This window comes from Mandrillus leucophaeus, unplaced genomic scaffold (assembly GCF_000951045.1).
Source record: "Mandrillus leucophaeus isolate KB7577 unplaced genomic scaffold, Mleu.le_1.0 Scaffold738, whole genome shotgun sequence".
In the NCBI taxonomy this organism is placed as follows: domain Eukaryota; kingdom Metazoa; phylum Chordata; class Mammalia; order Primates; family Cercopithecidae; genus Mandrillus; species Mandrillus leucophaeus.
The window spans coordinates 525,762-553,155 of NW_012108008.1; the positions used below are offsets into that span (position 1 = coordinate 525,762).

The window sequence follows — 27,394 nt, forward strand, 5'->3', positions numbered from 1 at the left end:
GACACATTATCTTGGATGAATCTCAGGGCCATTACACTAAAGGAAAGAAGGCTGTTTCAAAGGTTACATATGGCATTGCTCCTATTTAGAACTTTCTAGAAGAAAAAACTATGGGGATAGAAAACAAATTGGGGGTTATGAGTGGGAGGAAGGGTGAATGATTACAAAGGAATAGTATGAGGAGTTTTTTGGGGAGTGATGGTACTTTATCTCTGGTATTAAAACTCAAAAAACTATGCTACCAGAACAGAAGTAAAATTTACCATACGATAATCTGGAAAACAATTTTAAAAAGACATGAGCCCAAAATTTGAATAGAGAGGAGGCAGCAACAGACAAATGATTTCAACAAACTTCTGGAAAACTGAAAGCAGATGGAATATGACTGAGCTGAACAGAGAAAGCTGCAATCTAGAGGGACTACAAGGTGGATACCAGTGAGAAGCATGCTGACTGATTCCACAGTCCCTGAGCAGCTCAGATTTGGAGGTAAAAGTTACAGCAGAGTGGAGGCAGGGACAGGCCTGAAAATGTCTAGTTGAAAGCATATACAACAGAATGGCCTGATCCCCAAAGTTCTCTGCCCTACTCCTCTTAGCCATAAAAATATGATCTCTCACTTCCACCACTGTCTCTCACAGGTGGAAGACCAGAGAATTTTTATCTGGAGAAATAAATGGAAGACAACTAAGTGGAAGAAATATGGAGAGGGACAGATACAAGGAAGTATGTGTGAAGTGGAAATCAGGAGGTGAGATGGAGGACAAGGAAGAAGCAGAGTTAAAAGCAGTAAGAAATAGAACCTCCCTAGACCCCTTCAAGTATTGCCCACAAACACAAAGCTTTCAAATAGTGTTTTGGGTCTCCTCATATATTGCCAAGACTAGCCAGAAATAACAGGAAATTCACCTATATGAACAAGAAAAAAAAACAAATTACAAATTACAGATAGTAACAAAAAAACCTTGGTGTTAATTGAGCAGTAAACAAAAGTAGTAATACATATTCATACATCTATATCCTCAGAAAAATAAGATATTTTATTTATGAACTAAGTAGGATATTTTGGAAACACAATAGAAATGAAAGAAGTTCTAGAAATTAAAATATTTTTAGAAATGTGCTACAAATTCAATACAAGGAAGATAATGTTGCAAGATCAAATTAAGTACTTTTCCTAGAAAGAACAGAGATAATAGCATCGAAACAACTGGAGAAAAAGAGAAGAAAATTAAGCACCAATCTAGGAGAAGTCCAACATCTGACTAAGATATGTTCAGATTTCTCATTAGTAACAATGGAAGCTAGACAAGAGTGGAGCAATGCCTTCAAGACGCTGAGAGAGCTTATTTTTAATTTAAAGTTGTATGTGTAGTCAAACTATCAATGAAATGTAAGGATGGAAAAAGGGTGTTTTAGACATTTAAGACCTCAAAAAATTTAATTTTCATATACTATTTCTTAGGAAGCTGTAAGTGTTTTAGGAAGTGCTCTAGTAAACAAAGTAAACTAGGAAATGGGAAGTCCAACACAGGATGACAAAGGGAGGTCATGGGATCATCACTGTATAGTAGGCCAAGAGAGCAACCATACAGACTGGCATAGAAGGACAACTGCAGCAGAGATCTCTGGTAAAAACAGGGACATTATCTGATATTTGGGTACAAAAACCCTTCAAACTAGTGATGGGAACATGGCAGACCTGACAGAGAAGTTGGATAATTTTTAAGGTAAATTTGTAGAAAGTTATGTAAATGTTTAAAATGAGGCAATTATTAATTACAGGAAAAATAAAATTATGCAAAAGAAAATCATGTTACATTTGCCCTAGAGTATACGATATTTATACAGTCATAATTAAATAACAGCTAATATGTTTACTAAATATAATGATGTAACTATATAACAGAAGGCAAAGTATGTGTGTTAGAGAGCTAAATCATCATGTAACATTACTAAGAAGACAATAATGTCTAAAATTGTTACATCAAGCAACATAATAGCCATACTATTTAGATACACTAAGATAAATAACAGAAGAAACAACTTTTGAAGTCAAAGTGATTGCCTCTGGGAGGGAAGGAAAGTTCAGGCAGATACTACTATTTTTTATCATAAAGCCTTTAGAACTTACTATTTTATTTTTTAAAACTGTGTACACATGTTACTTTGACACATTTTATAGATATATAAAAGGAAATAAGGCCACCATTGTCTGATTTGTTTTTAGACAAGATATTTATTTTGAAGTGCCAAATGACATTAGCAGAATTGTGACTTTTATATTTACCGAATGGTGCATGGGATAAAAAGGGGTTCTAAAACACTTTACTAGATCATCCGAACCCTACAACAGACACTCATGCATCGAAATTCTTGTAAAAGGAGCACTTCCTTACTCCTTCCACCCTCCCCTCAAAATACCCATTTTCACAAAGAACAAAACTTTACAGCTTAACCAACAAAAAAAGTGTCATACAATAATTCTAAGGCAATGTTTCTATGAAGACAGGAGAGGTAGCAGGCTGAACCACATTCACTGACCCTATCTCTCAGCTGCTCTTCCTCAGCAGTCAGGTTTTTCCTGTGTACCCCACTTCATTATTTTCATCATCCTTACCTCTCTGTTTACTGGACATTCCCCTTGATCTAATACCAAACTTAGCCAGTCTAACTGTAACTCAGATGATAATCTGACCACTTCCTGGTAAGAACAGATGGTTAATGTTGTCACAGTGATTAATAAATACAAATATGCATTAATTTAACAATGAATTACATTTCATCCCATCCAGGCATGAAGAAGTTAAAACCTGGACTCACTGACCCTGTGTTAAAATTTAGTGCTAAACATAAGCAACAACACTGGGGCGTTGTTATTTTATCAAGACACCTGAACATAGCAAAATTAATTTTGTTCATTTTTATTAACATAGGACATACTAACCGAATATTACTTAATAAAATCAAGGTTACAAAGAAACTCACTAGCCAATAAACAAATGATATTCATTTGACTCTTCTCTTGGTTGAATGATTTTCTATTAATTAGTAGTACACAGCTATTTTTATCAATTTATGCTTAAACTGCCTTATGATTTCAATGAAATTTCTCAGCTTTTACTTATTGAATAATTTCTTCAACTGGGAATATTTTCATAATTCAAAATGGTTCCTGAAAATTAATGCATCCTTCAATGCCTTCTACTTAAGCTGGGTGCATTTAAAATGCAACATGATTCTTTGAAAGGTGACTATGACATTTGAGCATAAAGCCTATAAGAAAAAGAAATGTCTTCCCTCCCCCCATGCTTCACAGAGACCATATGAATGTTCCATACTCTTCATATTTAGCAACAGGAGTTCCTTAGAGATCAAACAGCAGAAAATAGGAGGAACTTAGGCCATCAATGCACTTGTAAAACAGATAAAACTCCAAATGTATTTTAAGATTCTACCTTCTCCACAGATGAGAAAGTGCTGAAAGGGCTCTTCAACTTTTCTTTACTGACATCCTCTCTGTGCCCCAATTAGAAAAAGAGTTGCAGGATGGTAGTCCTCCTTAAACAGCACAGACTCAATCTGGAAAGACTGGCGAAACCCCTCTCCCCCAACAATGTATCCCAGAAAATAAACTGCCAAGTGCAAGAGGGACAATTTTCAGAATAAATAACATTCTGAAGGACTGACAAAACAAAGACTATTTTTAGACAAAGAACACACCAAATACTCCAAAATTTCAGGATAACCATACATCAAGTACTTCGTGCAAGTAATATTTTTACCAGTTAAAAGTCATTATGAAATACACATTCTTTTAACTGAATTTCATATGTTATATAAAACTTGAAAAGTGTGGCACATTTCTACTATTAACCATTACATTGCTTTTTGTTTTTTAAAAAAAGTATATATTAATCAAAAGTATACATTACCCAGGCCTTTTGATTTAAAATATAACTGAAGGAAAATATAAACTCTGAATAAACAGGCATTCTTCTACACAAACATGAGTTATTTCAGTAAAAAAAAAAAAACAACAACAACAATAAAGCAATTTCAATGTAATCAAGCCACCTCTGATTAATACATACATTTTCATGCATGTGGAAAAATTATTTTTAACTAGAACTTTAAGAATAAGTTCCATAGCAAACAAGTTACAGCATTTATTCAATAAGGAATATTAAAATAATTCCAGTTAGTAAAAAATAAAATAACTTCAACCATATACATATTATAATTTATCATGTACATACTCCAAAATCCCCATAATTTAATTAGGAAATTTACAGAACATCTTTTTAAAGTATGTCTTAGGAAAACCAACCAAAACAATTGGTGCATTAACTAAAGAGAATGTGCATACACATTGCCATTTGACCTATATGCAAAAGTGGAATGAAATACATAGGAAATTAAGGTTACTGCTTTCAAAAATTTCTGGAATATTAGTACTTAAGTCAAAACACTTACCTGCAAAATAAAAACAGCCTGAGGTATTTCCAAAGCTGAAGTAATTTTCTGAATGTTAAATATCACAAGAATGAAAACAGTCTCCATTAAGCATTTACATGTGGTTTACAGTTGAGGCAGAAGATGAAGCTCTGCCAAGCAGTTTTCCCATTATCACCTGAATTCTTTCTTCCCTTATAAAGCATAAGCTTCAAGGGAAATGATTACATATAAAAACATTCCAAGTGAGTTGGGCTTCCTGACTGCAACATTTAACCAAATGGAAAGAGGAATTTTTTAATTCTCCTAAGCAGGACCTACCCAACCACTGCAGACAGGAGCATTAATTCTTATGCTAGATAAGGTAAGCATGTCCTTTGAAATCAAAGCTAAGCTTGACAAATAACTGTACTAGATAAACTGGATACATGAACCACCTCAACAAAGATGGTATTTTAAGCATTTATACACATGAAAACGATGAAGTATATTATTTAGATATGGTCTTTCTTCATCTTTCTCTGAATCCTGAAAGTTAGCAAGTCGTTATACTCATACATCTTGTAATCCCTTTCTCCACAAAATACATACACATATATAGCATCATATGTCAATATAATATCATCAACACAGCATAAAGATTTAAGCAGTAGACACAAGTCACATGAAAGAGGCTCTATGCATCATGTGGCCTGTCCCAATAAAAAGCAAACATTAGAATGCCATTTCAGCAATTACAGTGTTGATATGATCAATATAGCTAATTTTTTTATACCCGTCATATATTTTCAGAAGTCATCCATAGGGAAGAAGCAAACAACAAAGACTGCTTTTTTTTTTTAGAAAAGTTATGTGCCAACTTCAAAATGACATACTAACCAGACATCAGCATTCGAAAGCTAGGTTGAATAGGACTGGCCTTGATGCACATGCAGATGATTTGCTTTCATAATATAAAATTAAATGGTAATGTCAGCTGTATTACTACTGTTTCTATATTTATGATTAATTACTAGCAGTACAACTCCCAGAAGGAAGGAGATGGATCCAACAGCGATGTAAGCAATCCCCAAAAATGGATTTTTTCCTCCCATCCACGAAATAGTGCTCAAGATCATCCGTTTTCGTCCATCAAAATAATGTACAGGGTAATCTGAAGAGGGTATAGGAAGATTTTTCCATCTCTGGTTACTTGATGTTTAAAATATAATTTTAAAAGTTGCCATTTAATTGTTGGTAATTCATTTGTGTAATTCTAGGATATACAGGTACCTTAATCCTATGTTCTAAATCACACACACACACAAAATATTATCTTGAAAGACTGATTTAGCAAATTAAATGTCAGTAGTAAAAGCCAAAATATTTTACCAAAACAAACAAAATGTAAAGGTTACGCAGTTTCTCAAGTGCTTTTGGTCTCATTACATGGAAGGGGCAAAAGGCCTCAAAGGAATGCAACGTGAAAAAAATAGTTCAAGTGAACAATGAAGCCCACACAAGGAGACTGACAGACCAGGAGAAAATGGAAAAATCAGGGACTAGAAGTCTCTGTGAGCTCAAAGAACATGTAGCAAGAGTGTAGTTATGAGACTATGAAAAGGCTCTGAGCAAAAGGTCAAAAAGCATAACAAAGTTTTAACTTGCTGATTTAGAGCAATGACAAAACTCACTCTGTGACACAGCTGATAGCTAACAGTGGAAGTGAAGGGTGGGCTGTTAAGGAGATTTAGGAAATAGGGCACCAGTATACTAGATGAATTATCTACATGGACCAGTTGTAGAATTTTGCAAGAGGTAAGGTAGCGAAGAAGCCAGAACCAAGTCTCCATGCAAAAAGTTTACAACTTTTTCAAAAGCATCTTTTGAATCTAGGGTTAGGCCCTATCTGTTTCTCTAGTTTCTTCAACTCTCCATCCCCACAGATGGGTCCCTATGGGTCCCTAACTCCCAATGGCAGGTTCGGTTCTGCTAACTTCTTAAATCAACCCTAAACTAAGGCAGGAATGATTTTAAGACCTCTAGCTAACCCAACATTCTGTGGGATACAGTATCAAATTGCCCATGCTAGTCTCTCTCTAGCATCCCAACCCTAAAGAAACAGGCTTCTGCCTTCATTCTAGAAGTCTTCAGTTCCCACCGTATGCCCAATTTTGAAAATTAACCCTTGATGTTTTGCAGGTCCAAATTCCTGTCTTATCAAGTCTTCTCAATCTGCCATATATCATGCATTCCTTTAGATAGTTCTTTCAAAGTTGGGACCCTGCTGCAGAATTCCTGTATGGCAATCATCTATCAACTAAGAATTCCTCAGTGCTTCACAGACTTCCTTTCATTGTGCCCTAGGCTACAGGTTGCTAAATGTGCCCTTACTCTCTAGAGATTTTCTGGATGCTAATTTTAACAGAGCTGCTCTCTAGTTTGACTATCTCCTCAGGATAATGTTCTAGAAATCAGCACTTGAACTGGGTCTGTCTGTCCAAAACTGCTCCAATGTGGATTTAGTTTCAAAAACTTGGTCACTTTTAGCTTGCCATAGCAGGCCATATTTACTTGTGTATTCAGGTGCAATATCAAGAGACTAGAATCCAAAAAAAACCTTATTTTGAAATTGGGTCTATTAATTTAACCATTTACTAATCCATTTTAAAACCAAAACCCACTTGGATTATGATTCATTTGGATTATGAAAATAAAAAATGCAAAGATCAGCACACATTTAAGATTCTAGCATTGGGAGATCTCTTCACTCACAGTGTATGTAAAATATAGGCTCCAGATTAAAAGATGTAAAGACTTTGGTTAGAATAAAAGAAATTACTATTTCCCTCCTAATAAAGACTGCATCTATGCAGATATGGGTTGGTGTAACTGAGTGAACTAGCGGAGATGCAGCCTATGTTGGTAGCTGAGAGTAAAATTATGGCCTTTGGAGTCAACAGCCTGGTTATGAACCCCAACTCATTGTTATTACCGTGTAAAGTCAGATAAGTTACTTAAGTGCTCGATATTCCTGTATTCTGGTCTATAATAGGGAGATATGCTGCTGCCTGAATTAAATAATGAGCAGAAAACACTCAGCACAGTGTTAACACATAGAGTGGAATAAATGTTATTTATCAGCACTGAATGTGAACTTATTAATGTGGAACAAAACAGCTAATAATAAAATGTTTTGAGTTTTGATACTACCAATAGATCAAAATTATGAACAATTACATTGATACAAATTAACACATCCATTGATTTTTAATATCTAAAAATATATATATTAAAACATCCCAGTACCACTCAACTCCCAATTTTAGGTACTCTCATTGGCCTTTACATTAGGCCCAATTACAATCTCCCTTTTAAAAATACCTAGCTTGTTAATAAATCAATCACCTACATTTTAAGTAATTTACCAAACAATATGCTTCAAACCCCAGTACCAAGTATATGCAAATTGAAAACATTACTAGAAGATACAAATTTTAAAATACATTCTCGCATATACCACACATACTTTTGTAAAAATGCAGATCCCAAAACTAAAGCCCAAGGTAACATGCCACATAACACATATAAGGTTGGAGTAGACTCCTTTCAAGCTCTATGAATCTGTATACCCAGCCAAAAAAGGATACTGTATGTGATATTCAAAGAGTATCGTCCAGCTGGTAATGTTGGGTGTAAATCACTTTTCCTTTCTATAAGACGATACAACTTGCGAAAAGTAGGTAATGCTGCAGTACGCATCCAAACAATAAAATCCTCATTTATGAATCCATTATTATCTGGGTCAGAATCCAGCATGTAAACTGGTTTAAGCCAGTTTACAGGCTTTGTTGTACCTTAAAAGGAGTGGGGAAGGGATGAGGAGACAAAATATTACATTGTGAAATTAAAGTGGCAGAGAAACAAATAAATTTGGATAATAAATAGGGGTTTATTCAAAAGAAGCTTTGCTGCAATTTTAAAATATTATAGCTGAAATGCTTATAAGACACCACAGAAACTGAATTCAAAATTAAAAGTATACATTTCCTTTAGAATTTTAGTACATTAGAACATTTACCTAACTTGGTATGAAGGTGAGGAAAGAAAAATTGTGTTTTTCAAAGCATAAACTTTAAGATTCTGAAGACAGAAAATTTTAAATACTTCATTAAAACTCCTAGTTTAATTTTTTAAGGAATATTAGTAATGTTTTACCTTTAAATCGTTCTTCCAGGTTGTCTCCTCCAGGGGGATTTCTGAATTTCACATTTTTATCTGTCCACCAAGCAATACCTTTCTTTTTCAAAGTGATAGGTACAGGATAAGAATCATTGCCAATAAGAAACAATTCTAATGTATCTAAACACAAGAAAAGGAAGACATTACTAAATATCTCTTGAAAACTCATAGCATCTGCTTAACTCTGTGAGAAATAAGGACCTGATATTTGCTTCCAAAAGTGGTTGTGACAGAGTAGGCATATGATTCACATTTGTTCTTTATTCCTATGTGGATTAACTATGGTAACTTTATAACGCTAGATGGACTTCTCTTCCCTTAACAGAATTCTAATTCACTTACCCATAGGCTAGCTGACATGCACTAAGATCAAATGTTTTAACATTAACCCAACTATAATTGCAAGGTAAATCTACCTTTCCTTCCTTCCTTCCAATAATGCATCCCTAATTGCTTCTTGCTTATCCATTTATCCGTCTGCGCTGTCTAATACAACAGCCACTAGGCACACAGGGCTACTGAGTCTTTTGAAATGTGGTTGGTCCAAATGAGTATGTTCTGTAAGTGTACAATACACATCAGATATCAAAGACTTAGTATAAAAAATTAGAATATGAAGTATCTCAACTTTTATATAGCATTACATGCTGAAGTAATAGTATCTTGGATATATTGTGTTACATAAAATGTATTACTAAAATTAATTTCACTTGTTTCTTTTCACAGTTTCAAATAGGACTATTAGAAAATTTAAAATTACCAGGCCAGGCACAGTGGATCACGCCTGTAATCCCAGCATATTGGAAGGCCAAGGTGGGTGGATCACAAGGTCAGGAGTACAAGACCAGTCTGACCAATATGGTGAAACCCCATCTCTACTAAAAATACAAAAAATATAGCCAGGTGTGGTAGCACGCGCCTGTAATCCCAGCTACTGGGGAGGTTGAGGCAAGAGAAATGCTTGAACCCAGGAAGCAGAGGTTGCAGTGAGCAAGATCACGCCACTGCACTCTAACCTGGGCGACAGAACGAGACTCTGTCTCAAAAAAAGAAAAAGAAAAAAAAAAAAGAAAGAAAGAAAATGTAAAATTACCTACAAGACTTGTATTTACAGCTCACATTATCTTTCTATCAGATAGTGCTGCTCTAAATGATCAATTATAGCTCCTTTTCAATGACAAAAATAAAGTGAGTGGGAAGGTCAGCCTGACTTTTATTTTAAGTTATATGAAATACGAAGATTAGCAGAATGTTTCTGCTTCTTTCTTCTCAGAGACAGAAATCCATTCTAAAATGTAAGTATGCTCAAAAGAAAATCACAAAGCATTATAATACCCCATTCAATACTTGATTTAGTCTTAAATGTTGGAGTTCCTCAATTTCATTCATGTTTACTAATCAAATCTGTAATGAAATTATGCAAATTGTCCTAATTATATATGTCTATATTTGTATCTATATCATACCATTAAACATGCTGTTGGCAATAGCTCCACAAGGAGCAATTGGTTTGTCTTCATTTCTTCGATAAGGCTCACATTCTTTACTGGGGTTCTGGTTTTTAGAAGGAAAAGAAAAGAGAAATTATTATCCAGGCCTTTGGGAGAACTATGAGCTATCCCTAAATTATGAGCTATCCCTAAATTACTGATTAAGAATTCAACACCTATATTTTCCTCACTTGTAATACATAGGTCTGTAATGTAAGTAGGCTATAAATAACACCACATTTAAATATTCAAAATGTATTCTGAACATTACTGTCTTACCTTTGTAACATAACCTTTACTTGCATATGTTTTGTCCTATATGCATATATCAAATAAACATCCTTTTGATTTTCTGATCACAGAAACATTCCCACAAAGGGTTTTCTGCCCAAGAAAAATTAAGAAATGGTCTATTGCCAATCCAGTTGTGATACAAGAAAATCTTAAACTGGAACTAAAGACGCTAGAGGTTCTAGTTCCTTGGGCAATTCCTTTAATTTAACTGGGCTTCACAAAATAAACACGTCCAACTATACAATCTCAAATTTTGTGATTTGGGGTTAAATCCTATATCTAAGAAAGGAAGGAAGGAGTTTAGTGCAGATTCCTAGAATATATCAATCTTTAAACTGTGCATCCAGGTACAAGAAAAACAAAAATGCTGACAAGGCAGAACATTTGCCTGTGGTCCAGATTTGGTTTTGACTTAGTCCCTACTGAGGATCTTAAAGAGGTGTGGCAGTTATGGGATTCAACTAGAAATTGTATCAAGTCTGAGGTTAGGTGTATGTCTGAGCTGGGACCCTCCCGCCACATTAAGCTATGTCTCAAAACACATAAACATACCAAGATAATCTCAATTAGAAATTAAGAAGACCCTAATTAGACCTCTTAGGATTATTTCATTATCAGCTAACCTTGACTTGTATCTATATTCTCCATGTCTAGACTGGAAAAAAGCACTTGTGTGAATGGAAAAGATAAGAGAAGGCTAAGGAAGCCTGTGGCAGGTATCTCATAAAGTCTCTTCAATATTTGACTTCTCAGCTATTTGATCCCTACACCATCTGTATTGATAAAGCTATTAACATTAGGGCAAATATATCTGCTAGCCACTAAATTCTTAAGGAAGTTTTAAAAGAAAGGAAAATATTATTTACTACCTATGTGTCAAGTACTAAACTAAGCAATGCTAGGTACTTTGCATTAACTGGCTTACAAAAGCTATTTGACGAGGGTCGGGCACGGTGGCTCACGCTTCTAATTTCAGCACTTTGGGAAGCCAAGGTGGGAGGATTCCTTAAGTCCAGGTGTTCAAGATAAGCCTGGGCAACATGGGGAAACCCCATCTCTACAAAAATACAAAAAATTAGCCAGGCATGGTGGCGTGCGCCATTTGTCCCAACTACTTGAGAGGCTGAGGTGGGTGGTTTGCTTGAGTCCGGGAGCAAAGGTTGCAGTGGGCGGAGGTCATGCCACTGCACTCCAGTCTGGGTGACAAAGTCAACCCTGTCTCAAAAAAAAAACAAAAACAAGCTGGGCACAGTGGCTCACGCCTGTAATCTCAGCATTTTGGGAGGCCGAGGTTGGTGGATCATGAGGTCAGGAGTTCAAGACCAGCCTGGACAATATGGTGAAACCACATCTCTACTAAAAATACAAAAATTAGCCGGGCGTGGTGGCGCACGCATGTCATCCCAGCTACTCAGGAGGCTGAGGCAGAGAATTGCTTGAACCCAGGAGGCAGGGGTTGCAGTGAGCTGAGATCACACCACTGCATTCCAGCCCGGGCGACAGAGTGGTGAGACTCCATCTCAAAAAAAAAAAAACAAAAAAAAACAAAGCTATTTGATGAGTACCTAATATGTAGCATGTACCATACTAGGTGCTAAAAACAGAAAAATGAAAAGAATACGATCCCTATTTTTAAGCAACTCAAAATGTAACAGAGGAAGCAGACCCTTACAAACCAACTGTCATAAGAAATAAGAGCCAGGATGAAGAGAACACCACATGCCACTAAAGAACTTATTTCTGTGAAGGTAATGGTGAATGTAGCTGGAGCATGCCAAGAGGGAGGATGATATGTGATGAGATAAGAGGATTACGCATAGCTCAGATCATCCTGAGATTTTAGTACAAGTGCTAATATGACCACTAAGAGATTTTAGGTAGTGAAGTGATATTTATACTTTTTAAAAACATCTCTATAGCTGCTATGAAAATGGCCTGGAAAGGAGCAGGCTTGGATGATGTGAGACACAATTTGTTTATCAAAGCAAAAAGTGGTAGTGACTTGGAACAAAAAAATAAATAAAACATGTAAAGAAGCACATTTTTGCATGGAAGGACACTTAGAAAAATAGCAGGCCTTGAGATGAGAAGACCTCCAGGGAAGAGTAAAAATGGCATTCTAAATAAATGAAATGCTAAATGGCAAGACGAGCAGATGACTTGTGTCACAATGCATGGTTAGGGAGCAGCAAACAAGGCCCAGGGCAGCCAGGCCTTGTTTAATGTATTAAAGATAGTATATAAGATAATGAGGCTGATGCCAGATTGTAAAGGGCCTTACACATAATATCTGGCCCTTTACAGAAAAAATTGATCAATTCCTGGTCTGGCCTGAAATCTTTGCTTGCAGTTTATAAGAATCAGTTTCAGTTTTCTTTACGCTCAGTGAACAGAGCACATATGTAAATAAAATAATTGTAAACCAGCCACCATTTCTGGGGTTTTGGAACACACACAATCTATATTCCCAAAAAAACACATTCAGAAAGGTCTAGAAACTTGGTGTATCTCACAGTACATCATCTTCTCTGGATTTGAGTGCTAAAGATTGGATCCTATGGAATAAACCCTACATAGATTCAGACTATCATAGGCCTAACCAGAACCCTGTGTATACCAAGGAATCTTTAAGTAGACTTGTATTACTTAAAATCCCACACATCAGGAACTGATGATCAGCAATAAAACCAATCAGGGCAACCTAGAGCAGTTACAGTTTATGTTTAGGAGGCCCCTGCTGCTCACAACATAGTCCTAAATTGTATTCTAAGAGATTCGTCAATTCTAAGAAATCCTAAATTGCTCAGGGCCTCTGAATGTTTGTTGCATTGGCAACAGTAACATAAAATACTTAGGGCCGGGCGATGGCTCACCCATGTAATCCCAGCACTTTGGAAGGCCGAGGCGGGCAGATCACCTGAGGTCCAGAGTTTGAGACCAGCCTGGTCAGCATGGTGAAACCCCGTACCTACTAAAAATACAAAAATTAGCCGGGCTTGGTGGTGCACACCTGTAATCCCAGATACTCGGGAGGCTGAGGCAGGAGAATCACTTGAACTCAGGTGGTGGAGGTTGCAGTGAGCCGAGGTCAGGCCACTGCACTCCAGTCTGGGCGACAGAGTGAGACTCTGTTTCAAAAAAAAAAAAAAAAGAAAAAATACTTAGGCACTAGCCACTACTATGGAAAACTAAAAAACTGAACCACAGTAAACAAACTAAGATCCCCTAGTCCACACACATTTCCAAACCAGTCTGGGCGTCAATGCATTTGTGCAAATTTCAGGAAAAAATATTTTAACTAAAAATCTTTATGATACAGGCCAGGCACAGTGGCTCATGCCTGTAATCCCAGCACTGTGGGAGGCCGAGGTGGGCGGATCATGAGGTCAGGAGTTCAAGACCAGCCTGGCCAACATTTAGTTAAAACCCTCTCTCTACTAAAAATACAAAAATTAGCTGGGCGTGGTGATATGCGCCTGTAATTCCAGCTACTCGGGAGGCTAAGGCAGAATTGCTTGAACCTGGGAGGTAGAGGTTGCAGTTAGCCGATACTGTGCCACTGTACTCCAGCCTGGGCGACAAAGTGAAACTCCATCTCAGGGGGAAAAAAAAAATCCTCACTATACAAACTATAAATGACAACACTTTAATTTCATCCTAACAATTCTAACTGAACAGTTACCACATATTCTTATTTTACAGATATCATATTTTCATATTTATCATTTTACTTACAAGCAAAGCACTAGAATCTCCATTTAGTTGACTATCATCTCGAGATTTCACGTAACGACGATGGTTTTGATAGAAATTAGACAGTCCATAATACATAAACACATTGCCCTAGAGAAACAGAGAGGGAAAAATTTTCGTACAAAAACTATTCTGTATAAACTTATTTCATGTGTACATAAAAGCTACGTAATTTGGACTTTACTAGGTTACAATTTGTAATAGGTAGTGGGGTAAATTCCACCAGTACTTAGCAATCTAAAATGGCACAACTGTAAATAAGGTTAAAGAAAGTACGTTACAAAATTCCACAAGTAAACTTTAAAACTATCCTTAAAGACATCAAAGAAGTACTATTTACATTAAAAAAGAATCTTCAAGGAATCTATTAGCCTACTCTGAGCTACTTTCAATTTAAAATTTTCTCTAATTCAAACTGGTCTTCACCCAGTTAGCATCAACGTTTCACAGGGATAATGGTCAAACTTGTTTCTTTTTTTTAATCCCAGAGACTACAGACTTGCTATGTTGCCCAGGCTGGCCCTTAATTCCTGGGCCCAAGCTATTCTCCCATCTCTGTCCCTAGATGCTGGGAGGTATGCACTACAGGTTTGTAGCACCAGGTCCGGCTGAAACATTCATTTTTTTCTTGTCCAAGTGAATTCTGAACTTCAATTGGGATGTAATAAATTCCTCAAGAGGATACTATATGAGTTAATAAACTACTAATTAGTAGAGTCTCTATGATAATAAGCCACTTTATAATAATCAAGAAAAGTACTTTAATATATTTAATAGAGCAAACTTTGAAATAACCTGGGAAAGAAGGGTAACCTATAAACATTACAATTATTTAGAAGATGCTAAGAAGCCATTTAAATGAGTATTTTTATAAGTAGCAAACATTAAGCTATTTTCTCATTTCTGGATGCTACTTCTATTTTCTATATTCTTATCCTTAATTAAAAGTAATTCAGTAACATTATAAGCATACATCATTTGATTTGCTATTTTCATATACACTATCAATTATTTAATGCTTGACTTTCAAATGTCAAACCATGCAAATTTTCCCATTCTATATAAAGAAAATGTTTACATGGAAACTTTCTTGTGGAAGAGGGGGAATATCAAAATTGCATCACAGAAATTGAGACCATGAATATTCTTTTTTAAAAGGAAGTATTACCTCAAGATTCGGTACAGTAAATTCAATTTGCAAACTGAGAGATTCTTTGAATAAACACTGAGACAAAATAACCTACTTGAAGTTCCCTGAAAAGAGTTTACTCCAATTCAAAGTTTGAGCTTGTGAAGAAACACAGAATCCACAAGAGAATGAATCTGAGGTTGACTGCCTTTGCAAACAACAAGTTCGGAAGTATTTTTGGAATGGGAGAGAAAAATAATGGAGCTTCTGTATCACTACTAGTCTCTCATTTCTTCAATTGTGCCTGTTCTGACAAAAGCAGAACTTATTGCATCTTTATTGCTTGCCCATCACATTGAAAAATCATGGACTTATAAAGATGCTTTAAATGTATATTTTGTTTCTGCTGAAACAAAGTTAAATAATTACATTTGTCTTCTACAAAATTTGTTTTCATGTTTTATTCAAAGACAGCACTATCCTGTCCTTTATCTCAGTGCAAGAGCATCTATAACCACTAGATGGCAACCAACTATTAGGGACTATTAAAGTCATCACTACCTTTAGAAAATCTTAAGTGCAGAAAATCTAAAAAGTTGGCATGTATTAATGCAGTTTTGCTCCCTTAAGAATAATTATTTTAAGCTCAACTTTCAGGCACAGGAGAATACAAAGTGGTCTTTACATGCCTATCTGAATCTTTATGTCCGTTAGCATGTGCTCAGAATGGCAGTGTAAATGCAAACAGATGGATTTCTAACTACTTATAAAAAACATAAATCATCAGTAAGGTTTTAATAAGTGTTTGCATTTTTTACAATGCTTCATATGTCTTAAAAATAATTCAATTAAGTGATGGGAGAATTATTATTTTCTAAAGTAAAGCTTGCTTTAGTATTATAAGTATGCAAAATAACTTGAGCAATAATTTTAAAAATACAAGTATATATACCTTTATAAAAAATTGATTTGTACAGTCATAAAATTATCTAGTGAAAGGATAAAATACAATGTCTTAAATTTTGTCTACAAAGAACTAAAATAAACCATTCAAATAAATGTATTTAATTACCAGACAGCAAAATCCAACAGCCAAACACATAAAACGATCTTCCTCAAAAGCCTATAAATTCCAGTAAATTAAAGTGACTCCTCTATAAAAGGAAAATACCTAGTAAAAGACATTTAGTACAATATCAGTATTTTTTAAAGCATGGCTTTTCTAGCACATTACTTGGAAACACAGACCTCAAATGACTTTTCTAGTGTGAAGTTAACGGTACAAATGCAAGGTGTCACATCCGGAGATAAACATTTATTGCAGGGACTGGAAGGCTCTGTTCCGGTATAATCAATCTGCAAGAGAAAAATATAACTAAGCACTTCCTTAGAGAAAGTGGATACCTAAAACACTCTGAAATAACTTGCTATTAAAAGGAAAATTAAGTCCAATGAAATGAACTAGAGCCCAGACAAAAACTGTTTTTAAGGTCATCTGTTTGACAGTGTGAAGTGGTAAAAACTGGAAACGGTCCTCTGTTGTTCTACTGGCTGATCTTTCCAAGTAAAGTCCTCTCTTCTTTTTATCAAAGAAATATATTTATGCATAAAATCATATACACAAAATTCAAAACTGCATGATAAAGATTTACATAGCTAAAACATCTATTAAAATACTAGATTAACAGAGATCCTCTTAAATCTTACAATCTTAAATACTTTTCAGTCCAGCTTTCCATGATATACTTTTGAAAAAAATTAGGTTATCAAGAGCTACTGTTTTTTCAACACCTGGTGCTGAATTTGTCTTTGTTTTGGGTTCCCGGCAAGGAGCTTTATGCTTGGAATTTCCCAGGTGATAAAAGTATCTTTGTTATTCATAAGCCCCTTGATTCACACCAGGGTTTATGTTAACAAGATGGCTCAGGATAGCAGCTAGTCACCAGAAAGACTAATTGTGTGACTAGGGGCCTTTGGCCCAGTCCAACCTCTTAGGAGGAAAGTGGAGCTAAAAATTTAGTTCAATCAATTAGTGTTCAATCAATCAAGTCTTCATCATGAAGTCCCAATAGAAACTCTAGACACTGAAGTGAAGAACAGTTTTCTGGTTGGTGAATCCACTAATGTGCTGGGAGGGAACTATGTTGTAAGTATACAGGGAGAGGGCATAAAAGCTCTGCATTCAGGACTCTTCGAGATCTTGCTATATGTGTCTTCTAGGATCCCCTCTGAATACATAGGCAGTTGGTCAGAAATATGGGTGACCTGGAGATCCCTGAACTTGTAAATGGCTTCTGAATTCAGGGAAATCTTGTGGCGAGGTAGTGAGAAGGGTCTTGGGAACCCCCTGGATTTGTAGCCAGTTGACAAGTATGAGTGGCCGGAGAACTTGACTTGCAGCTGGTGTCTGAAGCGGGGGCAGTCTTGTTGGGTACCATGCTCTTGAAACTTGTGGAGTCTGACACTAATTCAGGGTGGTTAGTTCCAGAATTGAACTGCAGTATACTGGTTGATGTCAGAAGATCTGGCCTGATAGCTAAATTGAAAGCTTTTTTTTTTCCTGCCATAAAAATAGACTATTTTTTATAGTTTAAGGTTCACAGCAAAACTGAACAAAGTACAGAGTTCCCATATACCCTCTGCCTCTGACACACACACAACTTCCCCCACTATCAACATCTCACATCACAGTGGTACATTCGCTACAATCGACGAACCTACATTGACACATTACCATCACCCAAAGCCCACAGTTCACATTAGGGTTCACACTTGGTGTATATTCTAGGGGTTTTGACAAACGTATAATGTGTATCCACCATTATGTTATCATATGGAATAGTCTCTCTGCTCTAAAAAACCTCTGTACTCGATTGATCCCTCTCTCTGCTAACCCCTGGAAAGGACTCATCTTTTTACTGTCTCCATAGCTTTGTATTTTCCAGAATATGAAATCATACCTTATGTACCCTTTTCAGATTGGTTTCTTTCACTTATACTCATTTAAGATTTTATATGTCTTTTCATGGGTTCATAGTTCATTTATTTTTAGCAATAAATAATATCCACTGTCTGGATGTGCCACAGTTTATTGATTTGTTCACCTACTGAAGGACATCTTGGTTGCTTCCAAGTTATTGAAATTACGAATAAAGCTGTTAAACATCCATGTGCAAGTTTTTGTGTGGGCCTAAGTTTTCAACCCACTTGGGTAAATACAAGGTATGCAATTGCTGGGTCATACAGTAAGAGTATGCTTACTTTTTTTTTTTTTTTTTTTTTGAGACAGAGTCTCGCTCTGTCGCCAGGCAGAGTGCAGTGGCGCAATCTCGGCTCACTGCAACCTCTGCCTCCTGGGTTCAAGCGATTCTCCTGCCTCAGCCTCCCGCGTAGCCAAACTACAGGAGTGCACCACCATGCCCAGCTAATTTTTGTATTTTTTAGTAGAGGCGGGGTTTCACCATGCTGGCTAGGATGGTGTCTATCTCTTGACCTCATGATCTGCCCGCCTTGGCCTCCCAAAGTGCTGGGATTACAGGCATGAGCCACTGCGCCCAGCCGAGTATGTTTACTTTTATAAGAAACTGCCAAACTGACTTCCAAAGGAGCTGTACCATTTTGCATTCCGTCGTAATTCCTGTTGCTCCACATTCTCCCTTAGCATTTGGTGGTGTCGGTTTTGGATTTTCACCATCCTACTAGGTATGTGGTAATATGTCATTGTTGTTGCAATTTGTAATTCCCTATTGACATATGATGTTGAGCATTTTTATATGCTCACTTGCCACCTGAATGTTATGAACAATAACATTCAAATGTTTGTTATTAATGTTTGTGTCCCCCTAAATGTCCTGTGCTGAAGCTCTAACCCCCATTATGATGGTATTTGGAGAAGGGACCTTTGGGAGGTAATCAGATTTAGGTGAGGTCATGAGGGTGGAGCTCCTATGATGGGATTAGTGTCCTTATAAGACGGGGAAAAAAGTCCACAGCTCTCTCAATCTCTATTATCTGAGGACAAAGAAAGAAGGCAGCCATCTACAACCCTGTAAAGAGACCTCACTAGGAGCTGAATCTACCAGTACCTTGACCTTGGACTTCCTAGCCTCCAGACCTACAAGATATAAACGTTGGTTGTTTAACCCACCCATTGGAAGGTATCACCCAGCTGATTAAGACACTGTAGTCCTCCTTGGTAAGGTGTAACATTTAGCTGCATTTAAAAAATCATACATTTGCTTAACAAAACTTGGTTTTGTCAAATTCCAGTATAACCTCCTATAGAAACGGTTTCCATCAAAGCTTATTTGTTTACTGATGAAATTGTTTAGAGAAAATTTTCTTTCACTGAAAACTCTAAGAGCTAGTCATATAACTAAAACAAACTAAAAACACAGGTCTCCTAAATGAAGAGAAGCAAAGCCTATGTAATCTTTCACTAGACCTGTTGGGCCACAACTTTGCACCTGGGGCCTTTTCATGCACAATATTCCATTTAAATACCAGTTTTATGATGTTGGAGAGAGGAAAGAAAAGACCATTCAGAAAAACAAACTATATTTTAAAATCTCTGTACATTTTCTCCCTCTTAAGATTAATCTAAGCATTAAAAAAAAAAGTTGCCAGCTGGACTTATTCCCATATTGTACGCTTTTGAACAGAACCGTCTCAAATCACTCTCTCTAGAATTAGTTTCTAGGGGCAAAATCTGCAAGAGAAATCATATTCTTTATTTAACTGAACAAAAATAATCTGATGGAATTTGAAATCTAATAAATTATGCTACAGTATAAAATATAACAATATAACATTTTATTGGAACCAAGAGTAATTACTGAATATTAAATTATACATGAACAAAATAAAAGATAGCTATAACATTTTCATCACAATCTGATTACAATTTTGTAAATGTATCTACAAGTACATGTCTTGCTGGGCGCGGTGACTCACGCCTGTAATCCCAGCACTTTGAGAGGCCGAGGCAGGCGGATCATGAGGTCAGGAGATCGAGACCATCCTGGTGAACATGGTAAAACCGTCTTTACTAAAAATACAAAAAAAAAATTAGCCGAGCATGGTGGCGGGTGCCTGCAGTCCCACCTACTCGGGAGGCTTAGGCAGGAGAATGGCGTGAACCCAGGAGGCAGAGTTTGCAGTGAGTCGAGATCACACCACTGCACTCCAGTCTGGGTGATAGAGCAAGACTTCGTCTCAAAAAAAAAATTACATGTCTTTTGATGCCATGAAAATCTGATACGACTATTTAAAAAAATCATTATCATTAATATATTAAGCCTATATGTAAGGCATGACATTAGGTACAAGATACATACAAAAGCAATCATCGGTGTACAGTTTACACAGCCTTTTCCTTCTCATACATATTTCATCTGACCCTCACCAAAATCCTATAGCATTATCTCCATTTTATATAAAAAGAACACATTCAGAAACTTGTCCAAGGTCACATACGTAGTAATAGCTACTGCTAAGCTGGAACCAAGGATTTCTGACTCCAAGCTTCACGTTCCTTCTACTAAACTGTTTTTCCCCCAGAAATAATCAGTCCCCTTTGCCCCCTAGCAGACTACTTTATCAAAGATAACATATAAATACCAAGAAAACTATCATAAAATGCTAAGTGCCAAAGTGGATGGCATAGAGAAATAATAAATAGATGGACCAGTACTTCTTTCTTACTGAGAATCAGCAAAGATTTGAACAGAGCCATAAAAGAAGGACGGAAAAGAGAGAAAGAGGTGGCATATGGAGAAGACAGAGGTGGAAAGCACAAGATATATTTAAGGACAATAGCATAAACATTTTGGATTTATAGCATTTTCATGTTGGAAGGAAATGAGGCGGCTAAGAATGTAAACTGGACCCAAAACTATATACTGTATTTCACTGACTACTGCTTATTGAATGTATACTAGGTGCCAGGCATTTTAAGTACTTAATACACATGCAGAAAGTAGAAAAGTTCCTCTTCAAAGCTTGTCTTGGTTTAAAAACAAAATAATAGACACTAAAAATAATAGCTTCTTACTCTAAAGCCTCCTATCAACTATTAGTTCTTACACTTTAGCCCAGTTAGTTGCTTTGGCTTACTCAGGCATGATTGGACAGGCCCAGGCAAGTCCTAGCTCATAGCTTATGCCCCTTCCTTATTTGGATTTGTTATTGCTTCCTTAAACCTTTCATAAGCAACTTCCTCTCCTTCTTTGTTCTCCCTTGCACTTACCTACTTAGGAAAGTTTTAGGTTGTTAGCAAATCGGGTATCAGTTTAAGACTGTGAGGTCCAGCTCCAGTCAATGGATGCAGGACACAGCAGTGAGGATGACCCAAATGCGTAAGGGATAAATATGTTGCTTTTCCCTTGTTCAAGTGTGCTCTCGCCACTGGTTCCATCTGTCAGTAGCACCCTTTCTGCAGAAAGTAAAGACTGAATTGCTGAGAGGTCCTCTGTCGCTGTGCTGACTTCTCTTCATGGCACCGATTATCTATTTCTAACACAAATCATCTCATTTTAAAAATACAATTACCCTGGCAATCATTGGAATTGTTTCCAAGTTTTGTGGAATTGTCCACTGTGAGTTTTGGAAGGATGCAGGGTTCCACCTCCCACTTCAGAAACCAAAGGCAGAGATGGGTTCTTCCTCTCCATAAACCCATGGTAGCCAGGGTAAAGGTACAAGAGCTACACTCAGCAATCAGATACTCCCACATAAAGCAGTGAATCCTGGGAAACAAAGAGTGGGTGTGATTAAATGAGCAGTCACAGCAGTAGTCCAGCAAGAAAAATTCAACAGCAGCTGTGGCATCTGGATCAGACTGTTTATACTTTCAAAACTCCCTTACTTCCCACTTGTCTCCAAACCTGATTCTCTATATGTCCCATGCATTTTGTGTGTGAGTTACCCAATCCTCCTTTAATACTTGTTTTCCTGTCTAAGCTAGCCAGAGCTGGTTACTGCTGCTGACAATAAAGCCTCAGAAAGCTGAGTAACCCTGCGTGTTAAAATGTCCAGCAGGAAATAAGGAACTGAAGAGTTTTGAGGAGAATAACATAATCAAATATTTGCATATAAACAGATAGGAAGTGGGACCTTAATTTCTTTCTGACTGCCCATCATGATGTAATCATTCATTCACCTAACATTTATGAGTACCTCTATGGTCCCAGCAATGATGATTCAGCCTAGCACCTGACCTCCTGGAGTTCAGTATCTAACACAGAAAACAATATTAAAGTAGAATAGATATTTTGATTAAAAAAAAAAAAAGTACAGGTGGTATGGAAATACAACCTAGTCTGCTGAGCAGATGTTTTCTACAGGGAGACAGTACAAAGAAAGACTACATCCCTGACTGGGTGCTTGGAACATGATATAGTTTCGATATTTGTCTCTCTTTGCTGCAACATTTGCCAATTAACCCGTTTGTTAAATTTTCAGCATTCCCTGGATTACTCTTCAATAGGCAAATTTGTTTTGCCTTTAGATATGGATGGATATCACAGTTACAGAAGTTTGACTTATAGTATATAATATTTTCCTTGGGTAATTTCGAGAACCCCTTCAGACCCGTAATACCATTCAGATGACCAAAAAACTCTCAACAAACTGTGTTAAGATGTTTTGATGGTACTGAGTTTCCATCACTCATTCAAAGCTGAGTCCCTATTAGGTGCTAGGCACTGTCTACAGGATGAGAATACAAAATGGAAAAATACATTGTTCATGCTACAAAAGAATTTACAAATGGGACAGAAAGTCACATTTATGAATAATTACAGGATAACAATTTTAAGGCAGGCTGTAAGCTAGTACTTCTGGAAACTGAGAGAAGCATATATACCAGGTGGAGAAAGGAGAATCAAGGAAGACTTTCCATGTTAATAGGAACTACATTTAAAAATGTGATAGAATAAGAAAAGGAAGGTCATTTCAGATAAACTATTAGCATGCCACATTCCAGAAACTATAGTAGTTTGCCATGACTAGAGCATAAAGTAGGGGAGTGGTAGGAGATGAGACTAGAAAAAAAGAAAGTAGTCTATCGTGAAGAAAATTACACTCTATGTAAAGGGGTTTGAACAGTATCCTGAATGCTAGACACAAAGAGCCATAGGAGAAATTTTAAATAAAAAAAAGGAAACATTAAGACTAGTCTCTTAAAAAGAATCACTGTGGCAGCAATGTGCTGAGAGATTAAAGAGAATGCCAGACAGAATGCCACTGCAATAATCCAGGTGAGAAATGTTGAGAACTTAAACTAATAAAGTGGCAGCAGGAACAGAAAAGACAGATTTCACAAAAGAAAGAGAAGGCAGAATCTACAGAACTTAGTGCCTAGAGATGGGATGAGGGCAAATACACTTAGGTTGATTTCCAGGGTTTCTGGCATGAAAAACCCTGTGGATGGTGATGCCACTCTCTGTAAGGTTCACCACTGCTTTTCACGTCACTAAATCAAAAGTCAATTCTCAGTCCTGCTCTTCTGTGAACCATAAGCAACAACATTTGGCATGTTGTTCACATGCTCTTCCTTTGATTCCAGGATACCAGTGTCCATGTTTTTGTCCTACCTCACTGGCTGCTCCTTTTCAGTCTCCTTTGCTAGTTCCTCCTTATCTCTCCCACCTCTAAACACTGGAGTGACTCAGGGATCTTCTCATTTTTCTTTGACCTATAAATCACTCTTACGATTTCATCCTATCTTAGGCCTTTATACATCATCTATGCTAACTAGGCCTTTATACATCATCTATGCTGATTAGCCCTCAAAATGTGTAACTCTAGTCTCAACATTCCCCTTGAACTCTAAATTCATATATTTGTTTGCCTACTCATTATTCCCAACTTGGATGTCTAATGGCATCTCATCCTAACAAGTCAAATATTGAACTGTTTATTCTACTTCCCCCACCACATCCTCTTACTTAAAACCTCATTTTCCTGCAGTCTAGTGACAACTCGATCCCTTCAGTTACAAACCAAAATATCTTGGTCATCTTTGATTCTTTACTTTCTCTTACACCCCATATATCAATTGCATAAGAAAATTTTACTAGCTTTACTTTTATAAATATATTCTAAATCTAACTGCTTGTCACTGCAACCGTTCTACTGTGACCACCATCATCTCCTGCTTGAATTACTTCCAACAGCCTCTTCACTGGTTTTCCTGTGTGATATTGTGATTTACAGTAAGAAATACATATTTAATGTTTGCTCCCAGTTTCCTGGTACAGAGCTCCTAAAAAAAACTCTTACAGTCTCTGAGTGATAACAGCGTCTTTCATATGCTAATGAGACAGTTGGTGGTTGGGGCCCCGTAAACAGCTTCAGGATGGAAGCTGGTCACTAGAAAGACCAAGGCATGAATAGAATTTGTGGGAAGGAGAACGGGACTGAAGGTTGAGTCCCTGGGGGCAGAGTGACTGAAGACTTGAGTTGATCACCAATGGTCAATGATTGAATCAATCATGCATACATAATAAAGCCTTCATGAAAACTCAAAAAGACAGGGTTCAGAGAGCTTCCAGATAGTTGGAACACATACAGGTGCCTGAAGTGTGGCACACAAGTGAACACACGGAAGCTCTGACCCCCTTCTCCAAACATCTCCCTTTACATCTCTTCCACCTGGTTTTTACTCTATATCTTGTGTAATATCCTTTATAATAAATGGGTAAACGTAAGTAAAGTGTTTACCTGAGTTCTATGAGCCGCTCTAGCAAATAAAGCAAACTCAAGGAGGGGGTCATGGGAACACCAGTTTATAGCAATTTGTCCAGAAGTACAGGTTGCAGCCTGGGACTTGCAACTGGCATCTGAAGTGAAGGGCAGTCTTGTGGGACTGAGCCCTTATCCTGTGGGATCTGATACTATCTCCTAGTAGATAGTGCCAGAATTTAATGAAATTATAGGACACCCAGTTGGTGTGTGTCAGGCCTCTGAGCCCAAGCCAAGCCATCGCATCTCCTGTGACTTGCATGTATATGCCCAGATGGTCTGAAGTAACTGAAGAATCACAAAAAAGTGAAAATGCCCTGCCCCGCCTTAACTGATGACATTCCACCACAAAAGAAGTGAAAATGGCCAGTCCTTGCCTTAACTGATGACATTCCACCACAAAAGAAGTGAAAATGGCCAGTCCTTGCCTTAAGTGATGACATTACCTTGTGAAAGTCCTTTTCCTGGCTCATCCTGGCTCAAAATGCTCCCCCACCGAGCACCTTGTGACTCCCACTCCTGCCTGCCAGAGAACAACCCCTTTGACTGGAATTTTCCTTTACCTACCCAAATCCTATAAAACGGCCCCACCCTTATCTCCCTTCGCTGACTCTTTCGGACTCAGCCCGCCTGCACCCAGGTGATTAAAAAGCTTTACTGCTCACACAAAGCCTGTTTGGTGGTCTCTTCACATGGACGCGCATGACACTGTGTGGTGGAGAATCTGGTGTCAGAACTGGATGGTGTGTAGGGAAAAATCTCCACACACACGGTATCAGATGTGTTGAGTGGTGTGTGAGACTAGGAAATATGCTTTGGTTTTTTCCTATCAGAAATACCCTAGTTTACTCTTATTCGCCAGGCAGTATTCTCCACATCAAAGCCAGAGTGACTCTTTTTAACCATAAGTGAAATAATATCACCTACCTGTGCAAAACTTTTCAATGTCTTTCCACTAAACTGAGCAGAGAAGAAAAAGTTCTTATAGTGGTTCATGTGATATTCCCCCCAATACTTCCCAATACCCTCATCTTCTACTATTCTCCCCACTCTACTTCAGCCATACTGGCCTCTTTGTCGTTCCTCAAACACCTAACTAAGCACATTCCTCAGGACCTATGCTCTTACTATTTCTTCTGCTTGGAACATTCTTCCCTCACATATCAATATGGTTCACTCTCTTCCCTCTTTTGGTTCTTTATTCAAATGTCATTTTACTGAAGCCTCCCCTGGCTTCCCTATTTAAAATTATAAACCATCAACCCTTCCTTCATTTTTCTTCATAGGACTTTTTACCATTTAACATACTTCAAATGCAGCAAATTAAGGAGTTGAACGGAGATGGGAACGGACATTATCAATAAGCACAGACCCTTCTTTTTAAACAGATTGTGTGGAAAGAGAATACAGGAAATTAACAAGAGGTCAGAGGGCTAAAGTATGAATCCCACCTGTGTGACTAAACAGAAGACTTAATCTCAGATTCAATGTCCTTATCCAAAAAAAAAAAACAAAAAAAACAAAAAAACACGGAGAGAATAATGTTACCCTTGCTAAGTGTCACTATATCAACCAATATGATGTATGTAAAACTCTTAGCAAACTCTCAAAAAAAGTTAGTCATTAATAATAGTTTATTATGAAACACAATTAAGATAAGCCAGAAACAGTGGCTTGAGCCTGTAATCCCAGCTACCCAGGAGGCAAGGCAAGAAGATCACTTGAGTACAGGAGTCTGAGGCTACAGTGAGCTATGAATATGCCACTGCACTCCAGCCTGGGCGAAAGCAAGACCCCATCTCCTATTTTCTTTAAAAGAAAGCCGGGTGCAATGGCTAACAATGCCTGTAATCCCAAAACTCTGGGAGGACATGGCAAGAGGACTGCTTGAGGCCAGGAGGTCAAGACCAGCCTGGGCAACCAAGCGAGACCCCCATCTCTACCAAAAGTTTAAAAATTGGCCAGTCCTGGTGGCATAAGCCTATAGTCCTAGTTACTCAAGAGGCTGAGGTGGAAGGGCTGCTTGAGCCTAGCAGTTCGAGGTTGCAGTGTGCTATGACTGTACCACTGCAATGAAGCCGGGGCAACACAGTAAGACCTCGTCTCTAAAAAAGAAAAATAAAAGAAAAATAAAAAATTAAAAAAAATAAGATAGGATATTTTTGTTTTTTAAGGAGAAAACAAAACACATTTGTATGCTGAACAGAGATGGAAAAAAGAGGTTGAAGAAAACAAAAGGAAGATGATATTCAATATTCCTATAACTTTTTTTTTAAGTATCAGCAAAGCCACATGCCTAACTCACTTT

General features: G+C 37.2%; 1 protein-coding gene across 2 annotated transcripts in view; it reads right to left on the bottom strand.

Moving 5' to 3' along the window:
• Positions 1–2,219: 2,219 nt before the first annotated feature.
• The window catches only part of TMEM30A (transmembrane protein 30A), a 32,067-nt gene continuing 6,892 nt past the window's right edge, over positions 2,220–27,394 (bottom strand). The window contains exons 2-7 of one of the 2 annotated variants that reach the window (XM_011965828.1): positions 16,591–16,698; positions 14,196–14,303; positions 10,143–10,230; positions 8,653–8,796; positions 8,085–8,291; positions 2,220–5,608 (exon numbers count right to left, since the gene is read on the bottom strand). In XM_011965828.1, coding sequence (XP_011821218.1) covers positions 5,415–5,608; positions 8,085–8,291; positions 8,653–8,796; positions 10,143–10,230; positions 14,196–14,303; positions 16,591–16,698 — 849 coding nt within the window. In that variant the 3' untranslated portion in view covers positions 2,220–5,414. The remainder of the gene's footprint in view (positions 5,609–8,084; positions 8,292–8,652; positions 8,797–10,142; positions 10,231–14,195; positions 14,304–16,590; positions 16,699–27,394) is intronic. The other variant, XM_011965829.1, reaches the window with a different exon arrangement.